Source organism: Trachurus trachurus (assembly GCF_905171665.1).
Source record: "Trachurus trachurus genome assembly, chromosome: 15".
In the NCBI taxonomy this organism is placed as follows: Eukaryota; Metazoa; Chordata; class Actinopteri; order Carangiformes; family Carangidae; genus Trachurus; species Trachurus trachurus.
In genome coordinates this window covers 23,711,768-23,739,122 of record NC_139906.1, presented here as the reverse complement: position 1 = coordinate 23,739,122, position 27,355 = coordinate 23,711,768, and the positions used below count along the sequence as shown (strand labels likewise).

Genomic DNA, 27,355 nt, shown 5'->3' with positions numbered 1-27,355 from the left:
CTTTGATCCATATTTCTATTCAGTTAATCCTCTAGTCAAAGATGATATATATATATATTTTTTTTTTAATCAATGTAGGTAGTATTTGTGTGAGTCCATGACAGATGGTTACACATCAGTTATCTGCACATTGCAAACAGCTTTCCAAGATAGTAAAATGACCGACCTCAGAGCCCAGGCAATATTTTACAGCAGGTTTTATTTTGAACATACTTTCATATACAAACCAGTGACTGAGAAAATGGCTCATTTGAAGCTGTACTCTACATGTACAACATCTTGATTGATTTGTTTTGTTTTTTCCACCCAGGATCGATTCCTCCTCACACAGTTTACAATGAACTGGAATCTGCAGGACATTTCTCTTCCCTCTGTGTTTGATGCTTAACTCGTTGTTTCAAACAGTCCTACAGTACTGCACTAATTTCCTGCTAAACACTGGACTACTGTAAATATCTGGACATGATACATCACACTGTAGTCAAGCATGTCCACACAATTGGGGAAAAAACTACATACAGTACAAGCCATTTAATTCAAACAAGAGCAACTGGCCAAAATCAATTAGTTATTCCTAAAATGGACATCTAGAACCAAGTCTGAATTGTAATTATATAACCAAGATGGTTTACTTTGGACACATATGTTTGTAATCTTACTTCTGAAGTGTACAATTACTTGAATCTAACAAACAGGCATTATAGTTAATGGTCTGTATCTACCAGCTTTGCCTTGATATGCACAAAATTGATTCCCCAACCACACTTATGAAAAAGGAGCACTCAAACTCACGCTGCACAGTAATTTTTAAGACTGAATATATATTTTGTTTATTATAAGCATTTGTAATTTTACATCCAATGTTAAAATTGACAACATTGTGACAACCAGCTCCATTTCTCCACTGTCCCCTCCCTCCCTGTTCCCCCCAAAACAAGCTTGTTAAAATAACAATTTCAAGACCTTTTAAAGCAAAGGCACATTTGTCAATACGTGTTTTAAAAAGGAAAATAAAGGCAGGCCAGCAAGCAGAGTCAGTCCGGGAAGCAGAGAAGAAGAAGAAGTGAGAGGCTTCCACGGCAGCTCCAGGAAGCCTTCAGTACCCCACATTTCTGGAACAACACAACACGAAAACCTGACTTGGAGTAAAGGGCCCACGCCCTGGTTTGTTTGAGGTCGAGGGCCCGAGGGATTTGGGGTGAGCGTGAAGTCACAGGGCAGAAGACCGGCTTGAAACCTCATTTCTCCACTCCACACTCTATAACACTTGTCCTGAGCCTCCTAGCTACTGGAGGTTGAGTTTCAGTCTGTCTGCAGGCGGCGGTGTAGCCAGTCACACCCAGGCCTGCCTGGATGGTAGATGGGGGACTAGAGAACAGTTCTCCTCCTGACTGGCCTCCCTGCCGACCCTTTCTATGGAGAGTCACGTCCTGTTTGAGGCTAGCGGCTACATAGTCTGCCAGTCCAACAGGAAACCAGTGGGCTGTGTGAGGTGGGACTGGACCCATGCCTGAAGGCCCTTCCCCTGCTGTGTCTCTATTGGTCCCTGATCATGGGAGGCTGAGTCAGAGAGCGGGGCTGCAGGGAGAGACGCAGCTCCGCGTCATACAAAAACCTTGGCGAGAGCATCTGCGCCAGCGCTGGCGATGTAGCATTTAGACGGATGAAACGCCACATCATGGATCGACTCCTCAGACTTCTTTCTGTGAGCTGTGAACTCCTGGATGCAGGTTTTACTCTCCAGGTTCCACAGGCGGATGGAGCAGTCGTGACCTGAGGACGAGATGAGGAGTTACAGGGGGAACAAGGAGAAAACACAATCAGAGTGTTTCGCTTTGTAGGCTAGATTGATTTTTAGCTTGGAAAAAAGTTGTGGACATCCATCAATGAGACTGGTTGAACTGGGTAGGTAGGTACTTACTGCCAGACATGAGATAAAGACCGTTAGGATCTACAGCTAAGCTGGTGACAGCGTCCAGGTGGGCCACCATGGAGTGAATCAGCTTCCCACTGTTGTTGTCAAAGAACTTGATGTGTCTGTCCTCCTGCGCCGTGATGGTGATGGGAAGAGTCGGGTGGCTGAGGACCTTATTGATCTGACAGGGAACGCCTGGTGAAGGACAGATGAGCACATTAACCTTCACACAGCAGGACCGTGGACTTTAGGAACATAAACTCAGCTGGTCAAATTCACTATCAGCAAATACCTCATCCCACTGCTCCTCGGGGATGGGTAAAATGCAGAGAAAGAATCTCACTGTACAAGCTGTATATGTGACAAATAAAATGAAGTACCTTTATCTGTGTAAATGCATTAATATGACTCCACCATATCAAATAAGAACTCTGTATAATTTATGTCACATTTCAACTTTCATACATATTTTAAGTATTTTATGTTACAGTATATAGACTACAGATGGAAATGAGCTCTGACCCAAAATAAAAATCTAATCAAATCACCTCAGTCAGGTTACAGTGATGACGAGTCTTTGACATGAGTACAACTTAGTGACAATGGACAGACAAGCTAAACAATGCCATGTTATGAGATGCAACATGAGGTTTTAAAACCGAGGTATCAATGACCTGACCTGAAATTTACAAAACAGAAAGAGTGGTTGAGAGTATGTGTATGCTAATGATTTATTTTCTGTCCCATGGTTGCCACACCAACACACTACCAAACTGACTCTACTTCAATATTATGATATTCAAAACATGCCGAGTGTGTTTGATGATTGTCATACTGGAAGTCAGAGAAGAATTTCACTGATTAGATAAGCAACTCTTCATGTGACCTGTAAATCTTCACACCAGTCTTCACTAAAGGCATCAGGTCCAACCACACAAGTTAGGCCACTGTTAATAATACACTTCTTTCAACATACCTGGCTCTACATTGGACTCCAGATTGAGGACCAGTTGGCGGGTCTCCATGTTGAAGAGGCCGATCTGCCCGTTTGTGAAGGATGTGACCAGGTGGGCTGGTTCACTGCACACCAGGTCCACAGAGGAAGGGACTCCAAGTTCTAATGCAGAGAACAAAAAAGGAAATATATTAGTCTACAAATGGTGCAACATTTAGGTACATTTAAAATCAGGGCACGTGAATCAAGTCAGTACTTTTGTTTTCGTTGAATACTGCGAGGGCAGGGTTGGTGGTGTTGGCGTCCCACAACCTAACAGTCCCGTCTGCAGAGCAGGAGAGGAGGCGCTGGTGGGCGCTGCTGTACACCAAACCCCAGACAGAGTCGGTGTGTCCGCTCAGCTCTCCACGCAGCACCGACGGGTCTGTCAAAGAAAAGACGACACAACTCGGGTCAGTCCAACATGTTTCCATTTGGTGCTCCTCGAATCCAGACGAAACGCATTAAATTGTTACCGTAGGAGTCGTAGGGGTCGATGTTTGGGTTGGGGGTGTTCCAGCACTGAATGGTTCCGTCGACCCCTCCACTGAAACACTGCTCCCCTGTGCTGCTCATCACCACACTCAGTACGGCCCCCCTGTGGTTCAAACAATGATGAATAATCAGGACACCGTGTTTCTCAAACCAACGACAGTAAAAGAGAACAAAATATTTTTTTTTCTTACCTGTGGGCCCTGAAGGTGTAGATAGGCTCCACATCTAATGAAGTACTCCTGTGGGCAAAGAGCAATCTTATTTATCTCACATACAAAACCACAAAGAACTTAATTCTGGCGTGTCAAAGATAAGATGTGAGATAACAGCCATGAAATTGAATAAAGCTATAAATGGATGAACAATGTATTGCTGGGCCACTGGTCCATTAATTGCTGTTTTATTGTTATAGTCACAATACCCTTGACTTTAAAATGACTCCAGGCTCTAAAAATAGACCCATCACTACAGACGGTGTGTGGGCTGCAGAGTTGTGACGTGACATAATGAGTCGAGTGGAGCGATGTTCTCACTTCTTTGTCACATGGGGACAGTTTGCTGAAGCCCAATCGTGTGACAGCGCAGACACAAAATGAGCTAAAATACTTATGGGACTAATCAAACTACAGAGCTTTTCTTTCTGCTCACGCTACATTACACACACTTCCTTGCCGTCTTGAGTGTTTGGACAACTAGTCAATACAATAGTAAATATAAAATTGCTATTTTGCCTCTTTCACAAATGAAACCGACAGCAAAAAATCAATACCAGATTAGGAGTTGTGTCTTTTGAAAACATTCTTTGTAGTGTTCATTGAATGTGAAGATATTCTTACTTTTTGGCAGGAGCGGTCTTTTGCAGGTTCCACATCTTCAGTGTGTGGTCCTCGGAGGCGGTGACCAGGACCGGCTCCACCGGGTGGAAGACCAGAGCACGAATCCCATCAAAGTGGCTCCGCAGCGTGAACTTGGGGTTCCACGTTTTTCTCATGGCATCCTTGTTGTTGCCAATCTGTGGAGTGGAGATGTCATCAGAGCTCAACATCCAGCACACTTAGTGAGTTAGTGTTAATTTTCTCTAGCAACAAAACTGTAGAACATGAACGGATTTATGCATCATGAGGGGAAAAACAAGGCTTTCATTTTTCTGTGATCTTGTGGTGCAGTCTGCTGCTTCTTTTTAACTGCATTTGATTCATTAATGCTCATTATTTGTTTTCATCCACACTGCTTTTTCTGTGAAAGCCTGCCAACAACACTAAAATAGTCCTAGTTTAAAAAAGCATGCTACAACCTACTCAGGTTTATTTTTGTAACCATGTGACTTTGACACAACTGTTGTTAATATGATGTCAAAAACAAACTGATATCTCCCAGGGCTACACTTTCAAAGCAGCTTCCTGTGACACAACTTATAAAAATAGCTATCTGAGACGCAAATGGCAAGTTTCCAGCACATGATGTGGCTGTGGTAAAATTGTTGTGGATTAGAGGAGGGAGGTGGGATGGTTGCTTCATGAGGCTCCAACGATTACATGAACAAGAACAGTTTCCTTTGGAGTAGTGTCTTCTTTCCTACTCACATCGTATGCCAGGCTGTCAGCCTCGTTGGCCACGGTGAGTCCAGCCAGCTCCCCCAGGCCCAGCTCGCTCTCCATGGCCTCATCTGTGCCCATGATGAAAGACTTTCCTGAGGTGGGTGGGAAGGTCAGCGCCTCAACTGGGGATAGAGCAAATATGTAAATAACTTAACTTAGTTGACAGTCTAACAAAAGGTTCATGTCAGTTTTTTGAATAGTATTTGTGCTTGAGCACCTTCATCTGGTCGGCTCCCTTCGTGCTCACGCACCACGCTGGGCCGGGATTGAGGAGCGGAGGGAGGCTGCATGTGGGACAAGTCCTCTGCGTCTCTCAGGTTGGCCAACATGTCCTGCAGCTTAGACCGATTTGGCCCTGTTTAAGTCAGGTCAACAGTGTTACCAAACAGTTAAACAGCGATGGACAGCGAAGGGGAAAAACAAAAGAGGTAAAAAGTATGAAAAGAATAAAGTATGTTATTAAATGAGTATGAGCTGAAAAGAAGAAAACAGACTGCACATGGACAGGAAGCAGCACTGAAAGGGAAGAAAGTAAATCATGGTTAACTTAAAGTGAAATTATGAAGTAAGTTAAAAAAATAAAAAGGAAGTGAAGGGAGTTCGGCAGCAGAGTCCTTGTTAGATGAGTTCAAGAGGCAGAAAAAGGTGTTGAGGCACATTTATCTCTTAGAGTGGGCTGTCTGGAGAGAATAATTCAACATCTGGAGCTGGATTTTAGCCCAGGCAGAATATAGATGTATATCTTTGTATTACAAGCATTTTAACATGTGGGCCCTTAGAATAAAATCTTAACCCCACTACAAAAAAAAAAAGTACATGAAAGATAAAGCCTGAAACAAATCCCAAACAGATCCTCTGAAGGTCTCCTCCACACACCCACAACAGTGATAAATCACCAATCCAGAAAGAAGAACAAAAATAGATAAAATCAGAGTGAGGTGTTAAAAAGAAGAAAGTGAGATGAACTGACAGAACTGAAAAAAGCAGCAGTAATGCAGAATCTGAGTCTTTTACATGCTGAATCTAAGAGCTCTCAGCCACTGAATGAGTGTGAAGTGGGCTGTTATTCAGAGAGCGGTAGTATTCAGCTGAGTCACTTCAATGAGTCACTGTAAAAGCCTTTAATTGCTATCAATTTCCAACTACAGAAAAATACTTATTACTGTAGTATCAACATGGCTGACAGATGAGGATGAGGATGGTGATAATCATCTCATTATGACTGGAGAAGACACCGATGTAGGAAAACAGATGAGCTGTCCCAGATGGGACCCAGATGGACAAGTCATCACGACTAACTTCCACATTTATCTTTTGACAGTGTGGACAAGATGGATAAATGAAAAACATTTAAACGTGACAGAATAACATGCATCAGGCATTACAAGTTTATTCGGGGAGGACGACAATGGTGACAGATTTTATCTGCAGTACGACGCAGAAAAACAGGAAACGGTGAGTATGAGATGACAGACAAGAGGACAGAGCAGCTAGAGAGGGAGATGAGGAAAACAGCAAAGATGTTTTTGTTTTTGATTTGAGGCCTTTTGGCTGAAAGTCAGGCTCTACAGAGAGAGGAGGAGGAGGAGGAGGAAGAGGAGGAGGGAGGGAGGCAGCAGCGCCTGACGGGACTTACTCTTCACCCCCTTTTTCCCCTTGCGCTCCTTTCTGTACTGCTCCTTGAGTTTGGTTATCAGGCCCGGGTCCACGTCCCAGGCCTCAGAAATGGGACCTTGCTCGTCCTTCTCTACACAGGGGGAACAAAACCAGACCGAGAGGCTGTTGAGGAACTGCCCTGGTCGAGGCCTGAGTGGTCTCCTGCTCTCCTGGAGGTTTCTCAAGCCTCCAGGAGAGCTGCAGGCTTCTATCACCACCTCAGTCATATCAGACTCATTATTATTGGGAGCAGCGTTCAAAGCAATCTCATTTATTCTGCGTAGGATTTCTTTTCTACTAGAAGAAGTGAAGGTGGTGGGAGGGAAGTTAATACCATGTGGGGAGTTCTTTCATTTGAACATTTGGATTCTGAGGCATGAGAAATCCAATCATAAAATCCTCACCATGACATCTTTGTCGCGCACACACACACGACTCAAACTCTCAGACCCACGTTCAAATACAAAGAGAAACCTCAGCATGACATTAAACCCATTTTTTTCTCTGGCTTTAGTCTAAGAGACTTGAAGGGAATCAGGTTGATTTGACGACACACAGGAGTGGAAGAGACATTGTGGTCACAGGCTGGCTATGGGAACACACAGTGGAAGAGATCACAAACTATGGGTTAAACAGAGAAACTCCAAACATCATGATTTATGACCACAGCATGATATATGAATGACGAGTACTCCATGAACAGTCACCAGATATGTGAGGTCAAATCTAGAGAAAGTGAAAACTGTAACATTACACATATAAGCATATTATATCTGTAGATTAAAAACAGGCTCCTCATTGTGCAAGAGAAAATAAATCAACTGATATTGCAGGTGCTGTAACTGAACTCTGCACTTCATACTGCTCTAAACTCATCTATGACTCACCCCAGTCCGTACCATCTCCAGTGCCTCTGGACTCTGGTGAAGTGTCCATCTCATCAGGGCTGGACAGGAAGTCAAAGCCCTTGAGTGCCTCCTCTGTGTCCGGGTCCTCAGTGGTGTCCATACTGGCCGGCGACGGCGATGACGACGGTGTCTTCTTTCGCAAAATCTGGGGGGGGGGGGGGGGGGGGGGGGGGGGGGACAATGAGGGCCGTTATTAATGGTAGATGAACAACTTGTCATTAACTCTGTGTGCAGAAGGCGAAAGGAAGGCTGCTTTCTTACAGTCCTGGACTCCACATGAGTCCTGTCCTTCCCCTCACTATCGTCTTCTTCATCTTCATCGCTGAAGTCAGCGGCTGCATTCTCGATGAACTTGAAGGCCTCCAGAACAGCGCTCGTTTCAGAGAGCTCAGCTTTCCTGTTGAGGACAAATGCACCGACATGAATGTAATGTAAAACATGTCTGAAAGGAGGACAATGAGGAAACTAGTTACACCAACAGATGGATTCAGATTCAGATTCAGATTCCTTTTAGTCCCAGAATTCACTTCTACAGTCAACCTGTCCACAGCAACAGAAATACATAGATGGGTGGCAAGTTAAAGGAAAAACCTGAAAGTAGATGAGAATGCCCCCATTAGGTGTCACTGGGTTGTTTGATAAGTATGAAGATGATGTGAATCAAATGAGGGAATATCTTTTGGAGCTTGGTGTTCATCCATTCTGGCAGCACATCATGATCCAACACCTTATTAAGACACTTTATTATGTGATCGCAGAACTGATAAGGTTCGCAAGAACTGATAAGGTGTTTGGCATACAACAATGATTCACCATGCAATCATTGCATAATCTGATATATTTCAAAACTGATATGTTGCATCCTGTATGGTGACATCCTGCACAGTCTACAGGTATCATTAGAGGAGCTGACTCACCCTCTGGTGCCCATGCCCTTTGTGTCCGTCCCATTGACCAAAGGTTCAGTGCTGGTCCGTTCACCTGTCCGTCCAGCTCCGTCTCCGGCTAAACCCAGCAGTGCTCGGACCCTCTGTGACTTCACATCTAGGATGGTGTCTGTGTAGCCCACTTCTTGCAGGTACCTGGAACAAGGTAAATGAACTCAAGCCTGGTATCGGTTCAATGCAGAATTTAAGGTGTAATATGTGTGGTGTAATGCGTCAAGAAAAAAAGGTGCAGTGGAATTATATGGAAGTTTAATAAATCTGCAAGGAACAGTTGAGTAATTGTTCTACGCTTATTGGCAAGACTTCAATAAAACCAGAGATGAGGAAGAGATAATTACTTCCATCCATCCATTGTCTACTCTATACCACTTATTTACCACTGGAGCCGGAGCCAATCCCAGCTGACTCAGGGCGAGGGCGGGGCACACCCAGGACTAGGTCGGCAGTTTATCACAGGACTGACATATTGAGACGATCAACTTCACAGGCTCACATTTACACCTACAGGCAATTTAGAGTCACCAATTAACCCAGTGTGCTTGTCTTTGAACTGTGAGAGGAAGCCAGGGAACCCGTCATGCAAACCCAGAAAGGGGAAAATCAAACCAGGATCGTTCTTGCTTAGAGGCAACCGTCCAAGTCAGTTACTTGTTACTGTGAATCGTCTTGTGTCTTCTGGCAGTAATCTAATTAATAGTTTCAGCTCTGCTGAGGCAAGAGGAGCTACTCATCAAATAGTACATCTCCCCTATAGGGATGAAAGAAGAAGCCCTAGCACACTGAGCAGGTGACTGACTCACTGAAATGAAGGAGTTTCTTCACACATTACTGATCTGTCCCCTGACACAGAATCAAGAATAAACTGGCTGCCTCACCAGCCGGCATGTTGGGGCAGATGATGTGTGAGTGTTGGGGATTCAGGCTGAAGTCTGATTTATTTATGCAGACTGACTGCAGAGAAAGATATGAGTACCAAACTTTCCTGAGCTCACCGCGTGCACCGGAAAAAAACAAAACAAAGCTTAAAACACAGAGCGGGTAATGACTACTACTGTCCATGTGAGGGAGCTCTCTCCCACAGTTTTTTGGGCCACGGTTCACAAAACCAGTTACTGTGTCAAGTCAAGTGACAACACTACTGCAGAGAAATGAGACCGGGGTCAACGTCCTGGTAATTCCATACATCTCTTTTCAGTGCAGCGGTTTGATTTTCTGGGTTGAAGCCTGTCACACAAGGATAAAAAACACGTCCACTTACTGTCTGAGGAGCTGACGGCCTTGTTTCCAGGACAGCTGATTGTTGAGTGACCCAGAAGTCTCATTCTCATTGGCCTCATCTGGAGGAGGAGAAGAAGAAGAAGAAGAAGGAGGACACAAATCAGGGCTTCGCAGACAGCACAGCCTCTGACATTATTTCCACTCTGTAAACACGACCAGAACATTCCTGCATTACAGCATCCTGGCAACTCCACACACCAGCGCTTAGTTGCTACCAGTAAGTCAACAGTGGATTAGAGTTAAAAAGAGGATCCTGCGTCTCTTTAAATTGTCACACTGACATTTTTGCAGCAGCTGCACCCACAACTACCAATAGTATATCCACTCCGGTCACCTTTACTGGTTGGATTCACAGCTGAGATATTACATTGTGAACATGTGCAGCTTTAATAAATAGCTTCAATCCAAGTATGTACATCCAAGTGGGTAATTGTTGCCCCAATAAACCTGCATACACAACATACACTTAGAGCAACAACAGAGGAGATTCAACGTTCATTATCAACAGCTGCCTCCTGATGCTAAAACTAGACAGTCTGACGTTTAATGATGCGTTCTGACACCTTCAAAATGGCTGGATTCTGCTCCGTACGACGTGTCCCGTGACATACTAGAAAGAGCAAGGATGTGTGTCTGCCTGCAGCATCCAGAACAACACGCAGTCTTTTTTTATGACTGTCTACGTCTGTGACAAAACAAACAATGACGGGCTCACAAAGCTCACTTTGATACCCAACAACGTCAGCGACGCCGCACACTGCTCGCAACTCGGCCGGGAATTTTGCATGGGGCAGAAAGACGTGTTAATAAGATTTGGATGGGGCGAGTGTGTGTGTGTGTGTGTGTGTGTGTGTCTATCCGTGTGGGGTTGATTTGGTGGGGCAGAGAGACGAGGGCGCCTCGAAAAGTGGGTCATGCCTAATTCAGAGGGGGTGAGGAGCGGGCAGGTGCGCCACCATAGGAGCAACACCTCCCGCTCCCCGTCCCCCCCCCCCCCTCTTCCAACGCCTCCACCTAGCACCTCTCCCCCTCACCTACCCCTCATTCATCAACACTTCAAGGGCTCGGGTGCTTTGAACAGCCTTCATGAATAGAGATGAGGAGAAAGGAGAGGAAATATCGCAATCTGACTTAATGATGGCAGAGGACTTGAACATGAGAGGCCAATTAAACTACAATAATATAACCAGAAACATGAGCTGATGCAGGAGAGATGCTGAGGTAAAACAGGGCACTGGAACGGAGAGGCTGAAAGTTAAAAAGTAGGAGAAACGGTTTACATTTTAAAGATTTGGGTGGATCAAGTAGTTTAAGCAGTTTCAGCATTTAACCAGATGTTGTGTCTACATGGCTGTATACCAACACCATAACAACCCCACCACCACAACATCCATCTATTTGCTGTTCTTTTCAATTGCATCACACGATCTACATCAACAGGGAATGCTGTCACCGAAATGCAGCTGTTCAGTTTTCCATATGTCTGACTCTGGGCCCTTAAGGGACTCTTGTCCATTTGGCTTTAAAGGACATAGTTGTTTGTGATGATTACTTTTTTTTCTTTTCTCCATTGCAGTTTTCAGAGTGCGAGTGTAATTGTATAGAAAGGTTTTTGTTAGTAGGGCTGAAAGCATTCAAACCTAGAAAAGTCATAAAATGGTGAAATTGTGTTTCTACAGTCCAAGGTGATGTCCTTAAATTGTCAATTACCTGAAGAGATTCAGTTTTCCACAACAAACCTGAAAGATTCACCACAAATTTCAGCTGAGAGGCTGGAACCAGTTAATATACAGTACCGTGGCACAGTGTGTCTCTTGGGACCACGGCTTTCTTTGGAGCTACTTTCTACAAAATAATAAAGTCCCTTTAAAAACTGCTGACAAAATAATAAGGACATTTTACTGGAAAATGGAGACAAATACACTAAAACTTGGACAAATCAACCACAACTAGTGCGAAGTGAACAAACCTTTATTGTGGGTGAGAAGTAGGACCATACCATCTACTTTTTGTTTCTCACATTTACTGTTATGAATATCTGAATATTTTAACCCACTTTTTTACTCTCCGAGTAGCTCAATATTTGTACAGTGTATCCATAACAACCAGGGTATTCTTTCTGCATTTGGAAAAGGACACTGTGAGGAAATCTATTGAAGCAAACAAGATTCAACATGAATGCCTTCACATGCGTAACAGTGCTGTCACTTGAGGTATGTGAGCTCAACAATCACAGTGATTTAGTATGAAGAGGTGGAGTTGGCTGCTCGAGCCTCCATAGACTTACCAGAGTCGTAGCTCGGAGGCTTCATGTCGCCTTGATTCAACTCTGTCCCATATTTTAACTTGTGGTACTTTGCTCTGGAAGTAAAGAAGAAGAAAAAGATGGAGACCGACAAATTAGCAAAGATGGCTGATCAAAAAGATCCAAGAAGAAGCTGATTTTATGCAGCATCTGTGTAGGCATTGCAAGTCATCTTACTCTACTTCTACTTCAAACACACACTGGCTTGTTGTACTGTACAGATTCACTCTTATGTAAAACTGAAGGATTAACATCACCATCACAATATTTATCACATCATTATATAGAAAACAGAGCTGCAAACACCAATTTATTTTATTTTAATTTGTCTGATATTGACATAAATGCATGAAAATCACACACAAGATGATTAAATTAATGCTCATGCAATAGACTTTAAATACAAAATATGTTAGTTTGTCATTACAGTTTGCTTGACAGGATCAAATTGGACAAGACATGTGTAATTACACCTGAAATCACAATATAATTCTATTTAAAATCACCAATATAAATGACACACAACATACAGAGAATAGTAATGTGTGGCTTTTGTCAGCTTGAGCCTTTGCAGCACTGATGCACACATGCCATTTCTCCCATTGGCTGCACACAGATCCATGTCGGTGATTAAGTCAATACAGCTCACGGAGCGCGTACACACACACCTTCCTCACACCACCACTACTCTCCTCGTGATCCGGAGGAAGCTTCCCCCATCAAAATCAAATTCATTTTAAAGTGGGTACATCCTACATACGGAAAGCCATTTCTGATATTGCTTTCAGATACCCTCGGAGACGAGACCTGTTGCTTAGCAACCGGGGAAAGTGGTAGTAATTCTGGGTTAAGTGTTCCTCCCGAAGCAGAGTCTGCGATGACCTCAGCAGAGGAAAGTAGAAAAATATACACTACAAACAGCCAGAGGACAATTCCATACTTAACAAACCTAATGAGGACGTCCTCGTAGAAAAGAGGTCGGAAATATTCAACTAACCGCTGAGTGAACTGGAGGATGGACAGGACGCTAACCTATTCTGACACCTGTCTAACTCAGTTGTGTTGAAGTTCTCACTGGCCTAGCCAAACTCCCAGCTCAAATTAAATACCTGCTGCCAGTCATTTGCATTTCTTACTCATCTCGGTTTTCATTTTTCTATTTTTACCCTTCTCTTATCAAGGGAGGACTCTGCTGATTCCTTGAGCTAATTTCAGCAATGCTTTGCTTTGTATTCACAAAATTCCTCACATTCCCAGCTTGCAGATGTCTAACAAAACCACAGTCTTCTCCTGTCGGCCACTGAGCAGTGAAGTGCATCTTCTGTGGTCGGTGTTGAGAGAGGAGACGGTGAGTGGACGGCCTGGTCGCAAAGAGTCACCAGTAAAATCACACAGGGGAGCTTTCAAAATGTAACCTACATCTAACATGACTATTACCAACAAGAAACAGAGGGGTCATTCTGCTGCATCACAGTTTAACTCCATCTAGGTGAGAAACACAAGCCACCAGGTTAACAAGCTTCATTTAGAGGTGAAAACTGACAGGGAACGCCCCTGAAACTCAAATAATGATCCCTCATCATTACACAGGAAAAACTGTGTATGCAACATAATTAAAGGGATAGTTAAACATTTTGGCAAATTGGCCCATTGCCATAGTCTTATAGTTTTAGGAGTAGGTTTGTTACCTTTAATTGTCGGTGAGACCTATTTTTTTTTAGTTGTGACCTGCACATTCACAACACTATGAGATAATAACGGAACGTTACGAGACAGAGTTGTTTCGAGGTAAATTCATGCAAAACTGCTGATGTGCGTTGCCTTCAGGGGCAGTTTTTCGGCAAGCAGTCTCTGCATTTACCTAGAAAACAACTCTGACTCGTAACGTTTCATTATTATCCCATAGCGTGGTGAATGTGCAGGTCTTAACTTGTCCACGAGAGCATTTGGAGTTGTTGGATTGTGTATTTGATGAGGGAAACCAAGAAATCCCATTAGCCTCCATAGTGTAGCTCGGTTCTAAAAATAGCTTGCAATTACAATGAAAGGTAACAAACCTACTCCTAAAACTATAGGGATTATGGCAATGGGCCAATTTGCCAAAATGTTGAACTATACCTTTAAGACCAAGGGCGCCATAAACTAGAACTACCCTTAAATAATTAATGCTGAGCTATGCTGATAGAAACACTTGTCATAAATACTTGACATTTCTAAAATAAATGAGGATTACATGCTCAGCTTTGCAGGGGGACACCATGTCAGAGTCTGTCTGAGCGATTCACTCGATGGCTTAGAGACACATTAACAGAGCCATGTTGAAATCACCAATACATCTCTGCTCTGTGCAGCCATGCATCAAGGAGGAAGGCAAAATGTATCACCACGGCTACCACTGGGACATTTTGTGTGATGGTGACGGGCCGGTGAACATGAGAATGAGAACAATGTCATTCTTCTGGTTTGCTGGCGAAGTCAAACCGTCGGTGACGGTGACCTCGTCTCGGGTGGAAGGAGGATTCCTCTCTCTCCTCCTTTCCCGTCCAATTCTTCCACTGAGGACGGTGCGGAGTCATCACACAGCAGACAAAGCTGTCCTGCCAACACATGCTCTCGTCCAGAGACATCATACCAGCTGGACTCAGGGGAATCTCTCTGGCACTCTCACTCCATTACTGCCTCTGCTGATACCAGCTGAGACATCCAACTCGTACGCATATAGAGCATAAACAAGAGGAGGATGGAAATTCTTTTAAAAACGCCAGCCACTTTATTAGAGTAGAGATGTGCAAAAGAGATGCACTCTGAAGTGTCCTCGCTCTGTGTAGGTGGTGTGGATGATGATTTGTTGACCAGTCGGAAAGAATCTCACACCGCCACATTCTCCCTTTCTGTGTTTCTCGGAGGCAGGGATGTATTTTTAGGAGCATGGAGAACATGGAATCACGACAGATGTTGCAGACTAGCTGAGATATTTGTGTCCGCCGAGGGAGGGCTGAAGCAGCAGAGGGCGTTAAAGGCACTCACCTTTCTTGCTTCAGCGCATACTCCAGCATTTTGATCCTCCTCACAAGGTCTTTCTTCAAGTTCTCCTGGCCTTTCCTCTCCCCCTGCAGGAAGGCGATTTGGGCCTGAAAACACAAAAATAGGATTGCCAGGTCACATTTTTAAGTGATAACGGACTTGCAGTAGTTGCTTTTATAAATAGAGGCAACATTTCCGGTGTTTTTGCGTTTTGGATTTGAAATAGCGAGCCACACAGACTTGACTTAAAAGACAACCTGAATGAGGCAACATCACAGGAACAAGTGTTTGTGTTCAGACTGAAATAGGATGATGTCAAATCAATATGCGTGGCATGATGGGAAATAAAAAAGCCAATCTGTACTATTCTATTTTAATCTAACCTACTCACTCTCCCACACATCAACCGTCCCTAACCCTCCCTCCTCCAAAAATCCCTTCCCTCTGCACAGCACTGTCTCCCCTCAGTAACAGGCAGCAGCTGTTGACGCATTCAGTCTGAGTCAGCATTACATTACATTGCTGAGCACCATGCGCACATATACACGCGCGTGTGCATCCATATGCTTGTAATGAGAGCGGTAGAGGCCAGTAGTACACAGTGCAGAGAGGATTACACACGGAGCAGAAATTGATCATTTATTAAAGGTATATCTCCTTACAAATGAGAAAAAAGAAATACATTTATCTGGCCTTAACTATATATAACAAACTTAATTTGTAATGTTGGAGCAACACGTAGTTGTCTAATTACAAAGGTAGGAAAAATCAGTAGATTAGCTTTAGATATAGCCAGCTGTCATTGTCACTGTCAGCAAGCTGCATTCACACTTGTGTTAGCCTTGACCATTAGTATTGAGTGAAGTTACTGGTGTCATATTATTCCAGCAAATCTTTTCCTGCTGTTCATAACATTTGTACAATGTGATAATTGTTGTTTGTTAAAACAGATTATGGTCTTAACTCATATCGTTAATCATAGGCAGTGCTAAAGAAAAATCCCCCCACAGCAAGCAAATGAAATAAAACTATTGATTTAATATAAATTTCATGTTGCGCTATGAAAATTAAAAACAACTTTTGTTTTGCTTGAAGCATTTTCCCTTCAAGTGCACTGCATGCTTATGAAGAAGTCATCCACGTGTACTGTAGTCTGAGGGCTGATGGAGAAAAACAAAACACCAAACAAACACAACCAAATATGTCCAAATATGTCCACAGTCTATCCAGTGTTGTAAGAGTTACAGTGAGGTGAGGGCTGCCAAAGGGCTGCAGAAGCTGCTCAAGTCCCTAAAGGCTTTGTTGTTTACACAAAGAAGTATGAGCACGATTCAGCACTTGTTCAGAATTACACTCTCTCAGAGACCCATCTGAGTTGTTGAAATTTATCAGCAAGACAATGAGCACACAAGGTGGATTTGAAGTGCCACTCTGTAGTTAGTGGGAAATGACAGAGTTTCTCTTTTGGACAGCACTGAAGCAAATGTCAAACAAAATACAATGTGAACCACAGAGAACCACTGAAGAGCGGTGGGAAGACGTTAGACTCTTTTCAAATAAGGATAAAGAAAAAGCATCACAAGCCAAACTGCTCCTATCTGACTTGAAAAGGAACATTTCTCTCAGGAACGAGTCAAGGTCTAAAAAACCACGAGTTAAAAACTTAAAAGGGGATTGAATATTGACTTGATTCCCTGCCTTTTCACTCTACATGCAAAGGATGGTGTGAGTTTGAGTGGGCTGGATCGCAGTTTCACACGGATAGCAAGTAGCGCTGCTGCTGTTGCCTGCAACTATGAGTCACAACAGTACTTCAATCTGCCTCGTATTAATAACAGCATTTCTTGCCGTGCACGGTTCTCCGCAGAGAAGCTCAAAACAACTCTACAGTAGCCTACCTGCTGTAGCTCCTGTGCCCTCAGGATTTACAGCATCGGTCCAACATCGAGTTTAGTTGGCAGCAGTCATATGCAAACAGAGATGTCAGCAATTGATGGTCTTAAACGGTGGGTCAGCACAGCACATGCATCACTCTACTTATTACATCTACACATTCTCCTATTCCTTATTCATCCTGCTTAATGTGCATCTGCCCTAGGCTGGATCTATACTAATGCATTCAGCATTGACAACACTGTTAACAACATTTAGTATGCATCCGACTTCCCACATCCTAGAGTCAGTGTCACTGAGCGTTAACACAGAAAGCCAGAACGGTCTATACAGTGCATTTATGGACTCAGTCGCAGTAACATGCGGCAAATGCCCCATGAGATCTAGTTGTCATATATGAGCGAGAAAGCCATTTATCTTTTTACCTGATGAAACTGAGGATGGTCCTGTATAAAAAAAAGTAATAACTAACTTTGTGGTGTCTGGTGAGGATCTGAGGAGGCACACAGACGGGCACAAATAAGGCATTAGGGAAAATATTGCATTTGGAAAATTATCACAGTTTGGATTGGGTCAGACAACGTGGCTCCCAAAATAACTAGTGGCCCTAATCCAACTATCAGCGAGGACCACTGCCTCAGGGTACAGCCGTGGTATCACATGCAATTGGGCCGCAAAACCTAAGGATACATCATTAGGCTAATTGCAGGGCTGTTTTTCCATTTAATGTCTGTCGACGTCCCGCTGAATACGGTCAATCTTTCGAGATCTAATATTGAAACTTCGCTGAGCAGAAAGGCAAAACACGATAACGATTTCTTCAATGAGGAAAACAGCTTATTTCCACAGTGAGAGCGAAAGCATGGCCACACATTAAAGCCTGACCTCAAGAATATCATATCCAAAATAATGACAAAGTGAAAGAGCAGCTTGATAGGTTGTTATTTCGGGCCGACTCGGTATGGCACCTCACCATTTGAAAAACAGAGACTGCACATTGGCTTATTTTTCACTGTAGATGAAAACTGTACATCTGTGTTGATTGAGATAGTGAGCGGCCATTCACTTCCTTATCCACATGAAGCACTGGCCCTGGGAGCCCCGGCGTCCTGCGGTGCCAGAGATAGAGAAGAGAGCCGCTCTGTGAATCTCTGGCTCACCATCTCTCCTCCATCAAACATTAACCTTGGGAGGAATGCAATGAGTCAACTTGGGCCATAAAGAGACACAGGAAGCATTTAATTCCCAGCCTCACACTGACTGCATTATTGGGCCGCTGGATAAGGGCTCCTTAGTCCGCCTGAGTGAGAGACATGTAGAATAGGGCATCCATCTCAGAGTGCAGGACCTTTCAGAGACAGGAAAAGGAGGCAGAACAGACAAGCTATGGAGGAAAACAAACTCCAGCCGCTGGCTTAATTCTGGTAAGATAAGGTAAGAAAGTTGGTCACAGTACCTTCTGCTCTGGAGTTAAGTCAGTCCTAGTTTAGGAGCCGGTCTCCTGCTATTATATAATTTAGTAAACAGAAAAATGGACCAACAGCAGCTTCCAGTGATATTACATCACAGCCTGAAATACATTTTAAGACAGAAACCCATGAAAGAGCACAGACAAAAATAAGGTTTAGATAGTTCAGCTCTTTTCAAGTTTTAAAAGTGCAACCATTTAGGCTGATGTCGTATAAGTTTATTGAAATTAAATCTAAGTAGGGGAAAAGCTTTATTTCCTCGTCTTTAAGTTAAAATGCAGACAGTGTGGCAATGACTTAATACACAGCTGGAACTTGTCAATTCAAAATTTCAGTCATTGAATACTTGATGCCTATCAACGATATCTCTGCTATTTATGGAGAAGACATTACAGTCTGAGATTTGTGAATTCCAGACATGTTTTCTTCCAGCCTTGTTATGCATCATCGCCAAAGACATCTACCCCACAATGAGGCCATTTAATCCAGACAGAGTGAACACTGTGAAAAATTCAATACGTCTCAGCGGCAGGACTGAGCTCACTCCATTTGAAAAAGAAATTCAGCAGATACTCATACAACCTCGGGGCTTACACACAAACAAAATGGTCACACTCGCCGGGCCCTCCGACCGTGGCCAGAGCCGCGGACAGGAAAGGAACCGGTGTAAATCCCACATTTACAATGCAAACAACCTTGCTCCCAGCCAACACCGGGGTTTACTCTCACAGTTACCGCAAACCAATGAGCAGCATGATGGCTAACCTGATAACTAGCCAAGTACATTCCTCGCATACCATTACACTGGAAGCAACAGAAAAAATGCAGCAAAACAACAGAAGCAAGACTGAGCTGCTGTAACTCAACCATAACAGTGTATGTGTTGATAGAAAACATTACCACACATCAGGGCCACCTCTTCATGGCTACAGGGCTCATTTCAAGTGGGTTTATCCAGGATTTATATTACATATATTAGGTACAACATATAGGCTACTGTTTTGTGAACTATCCAGGTCCAATTCCATTTGTTTTGTTTTTGCTTCATAATTTTCCTCAAATACAACAAATAAATTCAATTTAAATCCTCAATTACATTTCATGTAATTTTATATCACAGCACTGGTATAGCATGATATAATGTATTCTCTAGCAGAGAACAAGTTGGGAATTTGTTAATGGATGATGTGCATGTATTAGTTTCCTGCAGGGTACCCAAAGTTACATTTAATACCTTTTAATAACACACACAATGAAATGTGAAACTTCCTCCACAAATGAGGTGTGTGAGAGTTTGAAAGTGAAAACTTTCTCTTTCAAGTGAATGACAACATGTGTTCAGATAAAACCACATTCAGTTTAAACACCTTCTAAGGCTCCTTCTGATGAAGACCTGAACTCTTGTATGTAGGTTTCTGGCAAATCCAGCAAATAAAATATGATGTATACAATCAAATAAGATGTGAAAAGCATTCAATCCAATACTGCCAGAAAGAAGAACTGCTTGCTTGCTTATTTAAAACAAGGGTCAAACACAGTATCTAGAGTTGTTTAAAGGACAGCAACCATGGCAGTCTTTATTGTCTCACACTAATATGTAACATAACTCTGCCCACACTTGGTCGCGATGAGCCCAGTGTGACTATGACGGCTGATTTGTAAATTAAAGGTTGACTTGAGGTGGTTTATCCCCTTCCCCTCCTTGAGGAACTCCAGTAGCTGCTCTGGTTTCACACCCAGCTGTCTCTTCACCTCCTCCTCAGCTCAAGATGGTGAGGCTAATTTAAGTGTTTACACTTAAATACAACTGGTTGTCTCTCCACAACCACACTCTGTACTTGAGAGCATCTGTCCAAAAAAAAAAAAAGAAAGAAAAGAAGAAAAACAGAAGCCACATACTGATTGTATATTCACATACTACACAATCGTCTGACTGACTGTCGGATGTGGGTTTGTATCACTCCATCTAAGTTTAATCTATTGTAGGAGCAATCCTGCGGTGCCACAGAGGCAGAGAGCTACAGTGTGAAATACTGAGGACCTGTGATCATGGCTGGAGCTCAGTCCCTCAAATGCAGACGCTGCACATCCACACAGCTCATGTCCGCCGGCGGGCACAGATTCAGGATTGAGAGTCGGGGTGAAACAGTGAGCAGCTCGACCTGTGATTTAGTAAAGATTTCTGCTCTGTTATCTGGAATGAGTCAAGCAGCGCCTTGTACTGTACCAAGGAAACAAAAGAAACGCTTTACACTGCCAGAAACTCCTCCCAGTCAAAAAATACATCTCTCTTCTCCTGAATCTTAACAGACACAGATTTGTTGTTTTCAACTCATCACGAGTTTCCACTTGAGCTTCATTTTACACTCTGCCGTCAACACAGCTTGCATCAAGTTGACACTGCGGTGCTACCTAAAAGGAGGCGAGGGGATGGGGGGGGGGGCAAACAAAGGCTCTATGTTGGGCTTCTTGAGGACACGGGTGCTGCATCCCATGTTGCTGCATTAATATTACATAAGGCTCGTGGCGCACATGCACACCCTCACACATGCAGGCAGAGAGCTGCATTTTTCAACATCAGCATTTTCTCTGACAAATGGCTTGTGTGACTAGAAGGTGTGGTCCTGGCCAAACCTTGACGAAACAACAGCTTCGCCATCTAGAGAGTCAAGTTTTACTGCAGAACAGAGAAAGGTCATTTTATAAGGAGTCTGATGTCGTAAAAAAGTGGTGGGTTTGTTTTTTTTTGTTTGATGCAAAATGTGACCTTCCTTCCAGAAACTAGCCGACATCCACAACATTTGTGTAGTTTATTAAGAGAGTGAATTTATATTGATGTGGGCAAACATCTCAGACAGAGCTAGTAAAATGCTCTATTTCAGAATATGAATTCAGAGAAACAGAACAGGCACACAGAGACATTTTCTTCCAATAAAAGGCGGTCAACCAACAAGAGGCAGCTGGTGCCCTTTGGCCTGTCATGTCTCTCCAGCCTGGGAGGCCTGTCAGACAGGGCTATGACTTACTTTTTAGCTCCAGGTGACCATATCACTTCTTCTAACAGACTTTCCTAATATCTGATACTTTCACCTTTTTAACACATCCACAGAGGAGCAGATCATCAAGTCCTCTGCATTAAAACACCTGCTGTTCACTCTGATGACTCTAAAACTATATTGACTACATGACTAAAACGATATATACTGTACCTACCTACATACACACATACATACATAGTGTTTGTTCTCCTATAGGGACATTTGTTGTGAGGAGAGGGACAGGAAATGTGGGGGAGAGAGAAAAGGATATGACACCATGGCTGGATTCCAACCACAGACAATGATATGTGGCATGTACTATAACCATTCTCCCACAGCCATCATATTTTAGTGTTTTATTTACTTTTATCAAATGGTGGGTTAATATATTATATATATAGTGCAGTAAATACAAGTTGTGATGCTGATATGTTTCTTCCTCAGATGAAACAAGAACCCCAGCTGCATCCAGTTAAAAAGTCATATCATGTTGATGTATGGAATACATGGAAGTATGGGGGAAATCTCTCTCTCAGTCTCTTTAACTGTTTACTTTAAAGAAAAGAAAACACTGCTGTGCCATCAGAACGTGTGAATACTGGCAAACCAGATTGCATCACACCAAGATAACAGCAGTTTTATCTGGTGAGTACAATTTACAACTGACAGACTGGTGACCTCAGATTTACTGTAAAACTGGGGGAGGCAGGCGACTTTGTGTCACGACCAGACAGCTGTCCTGCTCACCCACGTAGACAGACGAAGACTAAGTGTGAATGGAGAAAGGAAAAGGGGAATTAACAGGCCGACAAGGCAGAGAGGCTCTGGTGCGAGTCCAACGGGGACAGTGGAGCAAAGCTCAGAGGACCAGGCTTTAGTTAATAAACATGGCTCCCTCCAGGCTCTCCAAGAGGAAAAACACAAACCCATTTCAACTACTTACTATTATCTGTACACACTGAATATTTGATATGAGCCGCGGTAATTGTCTTCGCGGTGCTTCTGCTGAACATTACCACAGTCTGTCTGAAACCAATAACGGAGGACTGGGTTGATTCTTTGTGGTGTGTGTGAGGGACGGATGTGAGCTGTTGTTGTGTACAATTAGGGTCTATGTGAACTCGTATTTTTTTTAAACATTTGTAGAGTGAGTAACCAGTACTTACTGTATATCTTTGGTGGGGAAATGTGTGCTCTGCTTTTTTGTACTTTCCCACTCTGAGGCACACACACGCCGAACAGGCAAAAATAACTGCAGAATGGGGGTTGACGTAGTATCGACTGAGGAATGGCGGTGGTGACTCCCTCTTCAGAATTGCAGAACACCACGGTATGTGCATGTTTGTGCGTGGCTCAGTCTGTCTTTTTGCTGCACCATTGAGCTAAATATGCCTCAAGCTTTGCCATTAGAGAAAGTAAACATGAGATCACAGTAATAAGTCATCTAACTGAGGCAGAATAATTCTGGGCTGCTCCACGGCTGGACATCGAGAGAAGTAATTGAATAACATGGGCACACATAATCTCGTTCCTGTTAGAAGCTTTTTCCTTAGAAATACAAGGGGCACTTCGAGGCTCTGAAGATAACTGGCTCCACGTTTCAGTCTGCGCCCACATGAAGCCACCTTACACCCCGAGTCACCTTCAACCTTCTCCCGGTGTCAAATTATGGCTGCTGACAGATACTTCTGGCAAGGAGATACCCTATGGAGCAGGGATTTCCCCATAACTGGAGGGCTGGTGAAAGACACTGGAGCACTGCCTGCCCTGTACGGAGCGTAACTCGACTCAGCCTCAGTCATCAGACCCAGAAAAGATCTGTGTTAATCAGTATGGCAGGATGACGTCAATAGATCAATAATACAATATTCATAAGAGGAGTGCCCCTGATAGATACACGCTGAAATAACCCAGTGGTTTGCAAAATCAAATTTCCAGTCAATACAATATACTGACTTCCGCTGTTAAGTATTAAGTCATAAAACTCTGTAGAAGAGTAAAGCAAAAAGACATATTGCTCTTTGATTATAATTTGCTTAAAATCGTTTGGACAACAGAATTTTTTTTTTTTTTTTTTAAATAACAGAGACAAAATGCTATTTCAATGATAACTGCTATACGTGATTACACTACATTTTCTCGCCTGTACAACTGAACAGTGCTTCAAAAGTTGGTGGCAGCATGCTGTGCATACTGCTAATTAAATAAATAGACTTGGCCCAATCAAGCTTGAAACACCAACAAATTGGACCAACCCATCATGAAGTTTTTGTGTTCAAATAAAGTTTCTGATTAGGGAAACAATTGTGAAAGGGTTCAATGGGATATTAATCATTGCTGACAATCAGTTGATAAAGCTGAAATATTAACGTCTCAATTAATCATAACACTAGGCTGACAGAAAATGAATCAACAACTTTTTTGATAATGATGTAATGTTTCCTTAGGCAAAAGTTACTCCCTCTGCAATGTGAATATTTGCTGTTGTTTTTTTCCCATAAACTATGATGAACATTTTTATGAGATGAATCATTACTCAATCAATAATGAATATGCATAAGTCATCTATAAAACAAATGACAGAAATTCACTTGTTCAAGGTTCAGTTGTTTTGTTTTGCAACTGTAAACTGAATATCTTTTGGTTTGAGACTTTCAAAGACAAAGCTAACGAGGTGAATTTGTACAAATGTGTACGTTTCCACTCTTTCAACAAGTTCAAGAATTACAAAATAATTGTTAATTGGCGCCCTATAGTTACTTTCACCAAGATTAGATAACATTTGACAGACTGACTACAGCTGTAACCTATCGCTCGTTAAGCAAATCAGCCTGATTAAGTCAATCAATTGATTGTCAGTGACCACTCAACTCGAGTCTAATCGTGAATGACAGCAGCCTATGCATTACACGGAGGCAGCAGCACATCGGCAGGTCGACGAGTCGGAAATGGACAGTACAGTTTCTGTACAGCTTCAGTAGAGAGGAGTGGCTCTGAGCATGACCTAACAGGCTGGCTAGACGACATTCCTACAAGAGCTTCCTCCCAAACAGCAACATAAAACACAGCTTCAACTGTTTTCCATTCAATGTCTGTACGACTAACAAAAAAACGAAAAAACGGGAGGAGACTAAGTATTCATTCGGTTGTGAAATTGCTTTGTCTACATTGTTTAAGGGCTTTCAAATGAACCCATATAATTCAGCTTGTTAAAAAAATGCAATAATACACATGAGTCAGTTTTGATTTTGTGATTAAAAACAACCGTGTGAACCTGATGATGGACACTACTAAAGCTCTGTGCCCACTACAGCTTTTTATTTATGTCTATTTCTGTTCATACACACATCTATTTATATTTTTTCTCAGTGTCTCTCCTTCCTCCTCACTGAAGTCTCTTCACTGAACATTAATCCGCCAATAACCTCTACAGGTAAATGTACTGTATGTACTGTATTAGCCACAACCAATATGTACACATCCCACAAGGACACAACAAGGTTAAATCCCGTGTGGATTTTGAAAGCTTTTCAAGACTTAACTCATCATTATTGCTCTGGCACTGAGCAGCACAGAAAAGAGGTTCCTCTTCTGTGCTCCAGTGATGAGAGTATAATTATGAGTAACAAGCGTACTGGGGGTCAAAGGATGTTCAAATCATCAACCACCCTCATGTTTAGGATTAGATGCAATAAAAACAAGAACTCAAATTGAGCGCGCACCATTTTGCCGCCACAAACAAACCACCCAATAAGCCATTTGGCAACCTCGCTGTGCTTTGCCGCAGTTGCTGCTGCTGCGCTGATAAGCTTGCTTCATGACAGCAGACAGGAAGCTTAATACACAGGCCAGACTGAAAGTGCTGCATGAGGGTGATGAGTCAAAACCCTACTACACTGATCGGGGTATACATGACCAATCCGAAAACAATGCAGTGTCTCCCTCCCGTCCCTTTGTTATCCGGGGTCAGCCTGTCAATAGAGCTGCCTGCTATCAAACCCTGAAAGTCGGTGTTGGCTCCTGTCTGGGATCCAACTACAGAGGCCCCACAACTGGGTTAAAATGATGGAACTTTTTTTTTTTTTCTTTCCCCCAATCAGCGTCATCTAGAAATGGAGTACTAAACTGTGATGGTATCTGCTCAAATTTCTAGATCAAATCTGCAGTCTGACAAATAACGTGTAAAGTCATTTTTCCTCTTTGATAGAGTAATTTTATATTGGCTATTGTTAACAGTTTCTTTTTCAACTTAGATTGAGTTGGCCCCACAAACACACATGTGATGGAGCTTGAAATGTTGTAAACATTGCACCAGTGTGCCAATGAGAGATAAAATACACACTTGTATAGCTAAGATGACCACAACACCTACAGATATAGGACAGGATAACAGCATATGGTTAAATCCAAATAAAACTTAATGGGGAGAAAGTTGCAGCTCTTGGAGGACTGGTAACAACAACAAAACAAGGATGTCAAAGTGAGCAGACATTAAGTTCTAGTTTAGGCAAACCAAAATAGCCATTAAATGTCCCAGTTTAATGTCTTTGACTACAGTTTTTGTCAACTTTCCCCTCCAAAAATCGTAGCTGTTAAACCTGTTGCCCTTTGACTCCTTGTAAATGGCTGAATATCTGATTGTTTTGACCATAAGAAACGGGTCAGATTTTCTATCAAGAGTGGACAAACTGATAAGGAATAATAAGATCTCTGTGTCCTTTACCAAACTCAGACACGACAGCATTTTTGATTTTCTTTTTTCCAGGAGTGGCAGTGACATGGCAGCTGGCCTATAATAAGATTCATACACACGACATCAGTCCACAGTCCCTTTTGTGCTGTCTGCTGTCTGTCAGTGCTGACAGCTCTCAAGAGAACAACGCATTTATGAAAACTACTACTTTCCCTCCACCTCATTTTCCTCTGGATTAAGAGATTAAGTGCACTAAAACATCAAGGCGGGGTGCTATACATTGAGCTATATGCAGGCAGGTAAGGTTAGCCGATTGGTGTTTTTCCCACAGCGATTTTGCACTGCACGTAAACTACTTAACTCATAACTGAAACTATCGGGTGGTCTTACAATTGCACCCGTTGTTACATAACTATGCCCTAATAGCCTTTATTTCAACTCCTCGATTCAGCAAGCAAGTTTATCGGTCTCAGCGACAGTAATAAGGTCTGGAGCAGCCGTCGTGCAGCTGGGTCAGGGGGCGCTGCAGCTCCTTTAGCTCCGGAGCTAAAGCTAACGAGCTAGCTGGTGAAGCCGAACAATCAAACACAGAAACTCATTGCGAGTTACTAGAGCGGCCCCGGTGGCGCCGTTAATACGTAGCCCCGTGTACATTAAATGTGAAGGCATTTACCTGTAGTTCGGCCCGCTCCACCTCCCATTGTGCTCTCTCCACTTCGAAACGGGCCCATTCGTGCTGCAGGAAGTGCAAGATCCCCGGGATACTGTACTGCGCCCTCGCCGCCTCCCCAGCGTCGCCATCAGGCAGCGGTCCTTTCCCACCGCCGCCTAAAACAGAGTTGTTGTTATTGTTGAAGAAGACGCCGGGCCCCGCCTGTTCGTCCATGGCCGGGCTCGGTGTAGAGGTCTGTCCGTTGTCTCGCTGAGTCGAGGCGCTAGATACCAACGGAAGGGCAAAAACCTATCGACGGCGCTCCGTCTGCTCGGCTCGGGGGAATGAACTCACTTTCTGACAGCTAGCTGTCATTGAATGACGTCAGCAGCGAGGCCACGCCCACAGCGTGCTGGCTGGGGGCGCTCGATCCGCTCACCCTGACTCCCCGGAGGAAAAGTCCTCTTGTTGGTTTTACCCAGACAGGAAA

General features: G+C 43.2%; 1 protein-coding gene across 3 annotated transcripts; it reads right to left on the bottom strand.

The window, feature by feature from the left end:
• Nucleotides 1-197: 197 nt before the first annotated feature.
• On the bottom strand, nucleotides 198-27,222 carry LOC310998404 (striatin-like). Of its 3 annotated transcripts, none has more exons than XM_083988437.1 (17): nucleotides 26,887-27,222; nucleotides 15,124-15,227; nucleotides 12,079-12,152; nucleotides 9,772-9,850; nucleotides 8,484-8,648; nucleotides 7,828-7,963; nucleotides 7,546-7,711; nucleotides 6,639-6,749; nucleotides 5,220-5,357; nucleotides 4,988-5,124; nucleotides 4,241-4,416; nucleotides 3,596-3,643; nucleotides 3,386-3,507; nucleotides 3,127-3,294; nucleotides 2,892-3,032; nucleotides 1,922-2,110; nucleotides 198-1,773 (listed from the first exon to the last, which is right to left on the bottom strand). In XM_083988437.1, exons 1-17 carry the CDS (start codon nucleotides 27,097-27,099, stop codon nucleotides 1,604-1,606), a joined length of 2,337 nt encoding a protein of 778 aa, XP_083844563.1. In that variant the 5' UTR covers nucleotides 27,100-27,222; the 3' UTR covers nucleotides 198-1,603. The 3 variants fall into 3 exon arrangements, with proteins under 3 accessions (XP_083844563.1, XP_083844564.1, XP_083844565.1); XM_083988438.1 differs by having other exon boundaries at nucleotides 7,558-7,711; XM_083988439.1 differs by lacking the exon at nucleotides 6,639-6,749.
• Nucleotides 27,223-27,355: the final 133 nt, after the last annotated feature.